This window comes from Notothenia coriiceps, unplaced genomic scaffold, assembly GCF_000735185.1.
Source record: "Notothenia coriiceps isolate Sejong01 unplaced genomic scaffold, NC01 NC01_scaffold00024020, whole genome shotgun sequence".
Lineage (NCBI taxonomy): Eukaryota > Metazoa > Chordata > Actinopteri > Perciformes > Nototheniidae > Notothenia > Notothenia coriiceps.
In genome coordinates this window covers 1-1,399 of record NW_011356721.1, presented here as the reverse complement: position 1 = coordinate 1,399, position 1,399 = coordinate 1, and the positions used below count along the sequence as shown (strand labels likewise).

Genomic DNA, 1,399 nt, shown 5'->3' with positions numbered 1-1,399 from the left:
CGCTGTATACATTACTTCAGGGGACATTACATTGACTTACATGCATTTCCTGGAGACTTATCCTAACCTTAACCATAACCATAACCAACACATGCCTAACCCTAAACCTTACCCTTACCCTTAGCCTTACCCTAACCCTAACCAAGTCTTCACCCTAAAATGAATGATTCCCCTCATGGGGGCCTCCATGTTGTCCCCATAAGGGAGGCGAGTCCCCACACGTGACTGTGTGAACAGATTTAGGTCCCCACAAGTATAGTAATGCACACACACAAACACACACACACGTTACGCCCCCACCCCATCAGCATGGTCCATTATGAAATAATCCGTGGCGCTGTGCAGTGATCTGTAAAGTGTTTTAATCTGTGACGCTCACCGGGAAGTAGAGCAGCAGCGAGCCGAACAGGATGGTCTCGAGGAGCAGGAGGCCGGAGGCCCGGATCCTCTGAGGGGACGAGGACATATAAACAATGTTAGAAAGTTATAAGGGCATAAAGGACAAAGAATAAAGGACTTTACAGGGGTATTGTCACGCTATAAAAGCCAACAAATCAGCAGAGGTGAGACAACTAGTTCCATATTCAGCCTGAGCAACGTGGCATTTCAACAGTGTAGACAGCTTAAAATAAAAGCACTACATTAAAAACTTAAATAGAAGTACAAAAGCGGCTGTGCTGGGATATTTGGAACAGAACTGGGAAAATCTGACGGATAAAACAATACGAGACGGAGAAAGGTATTCAATGATACTCCTCCCTACCCCCTACCCCCTAAAAGTGTTGCTACAGCTCCTGTCTCTTTAAGCCCTCTGCATGTGGAACAGGAAGGGCCGCCAAATCTGAGGCAGTTTGAATCCCACATCTTCACTTCAAAACCCAAATGTAGGCGCAAAAGCACGTTTTTCAAGATGTACTCCTTTTTAAAACAATAATAATAAGAGACGTTTCTGCTTCATCAACACATTCCTGACAGAATGTACTTTATCACAGCTCTCCTCTCAGGACGATGGCCCTGTGGAGCCAGAAGACGCCCTGCCTCACCCGGCTCCTGCGATGCCTGTAGGCCACCAGCATGCTGACGAAGATGAGGATCATGAAGACCCCCTGCAGGGTGAGCACGGCGCCCCGCAGCACCCCCCCCTCCTGCACCCAGCAGGGGGTCCCGTCCCGGCAGCTGCTGCACCCCGGCCAGCAGGGCAGGCACACGGGAAGGTCGGGGTAACACACACCTTCACTGCTGCTGTTCATAGAGCCGCCATCTGCACACACACACACACACACACACACACACACACACACACACACACACACACACACACACACACACACACACACACACACACACACACGCACACGCGCGCGCGGGACGACTCGGTTACATGTGACACCAAAGCCTC

The 1,399-nt window shown here is 50.2% G+C and overlaps 1 protein-coding gene across 1 annotated transcript; it reads right to left on the bottom strand.

The window, feature by feature from the left end:
* Positions 1 to 361: 361 nt before the first annotated feature.
* On the bottom strand, positions 362 to 1,250 carry LOC104954823 (probable G-protein coupled receptor 158). The gene is made up of 2 exons (XM_010782009.1): positions 1,044 to 1,250; positions 362 to 448 (listed from the first exon to the last, which is right to left on the bottom strand). The coding sequence occupies exons 1-2, from the start codon at positions 1,248 to 1,250 to the stop codon at positions 362 to 364; spliced, it is 294 nt and encodes a 97-aa protein (XP_010780311.1).
* Positions 1,251 to 1,399: the final 149 nt, after the last annotated feature.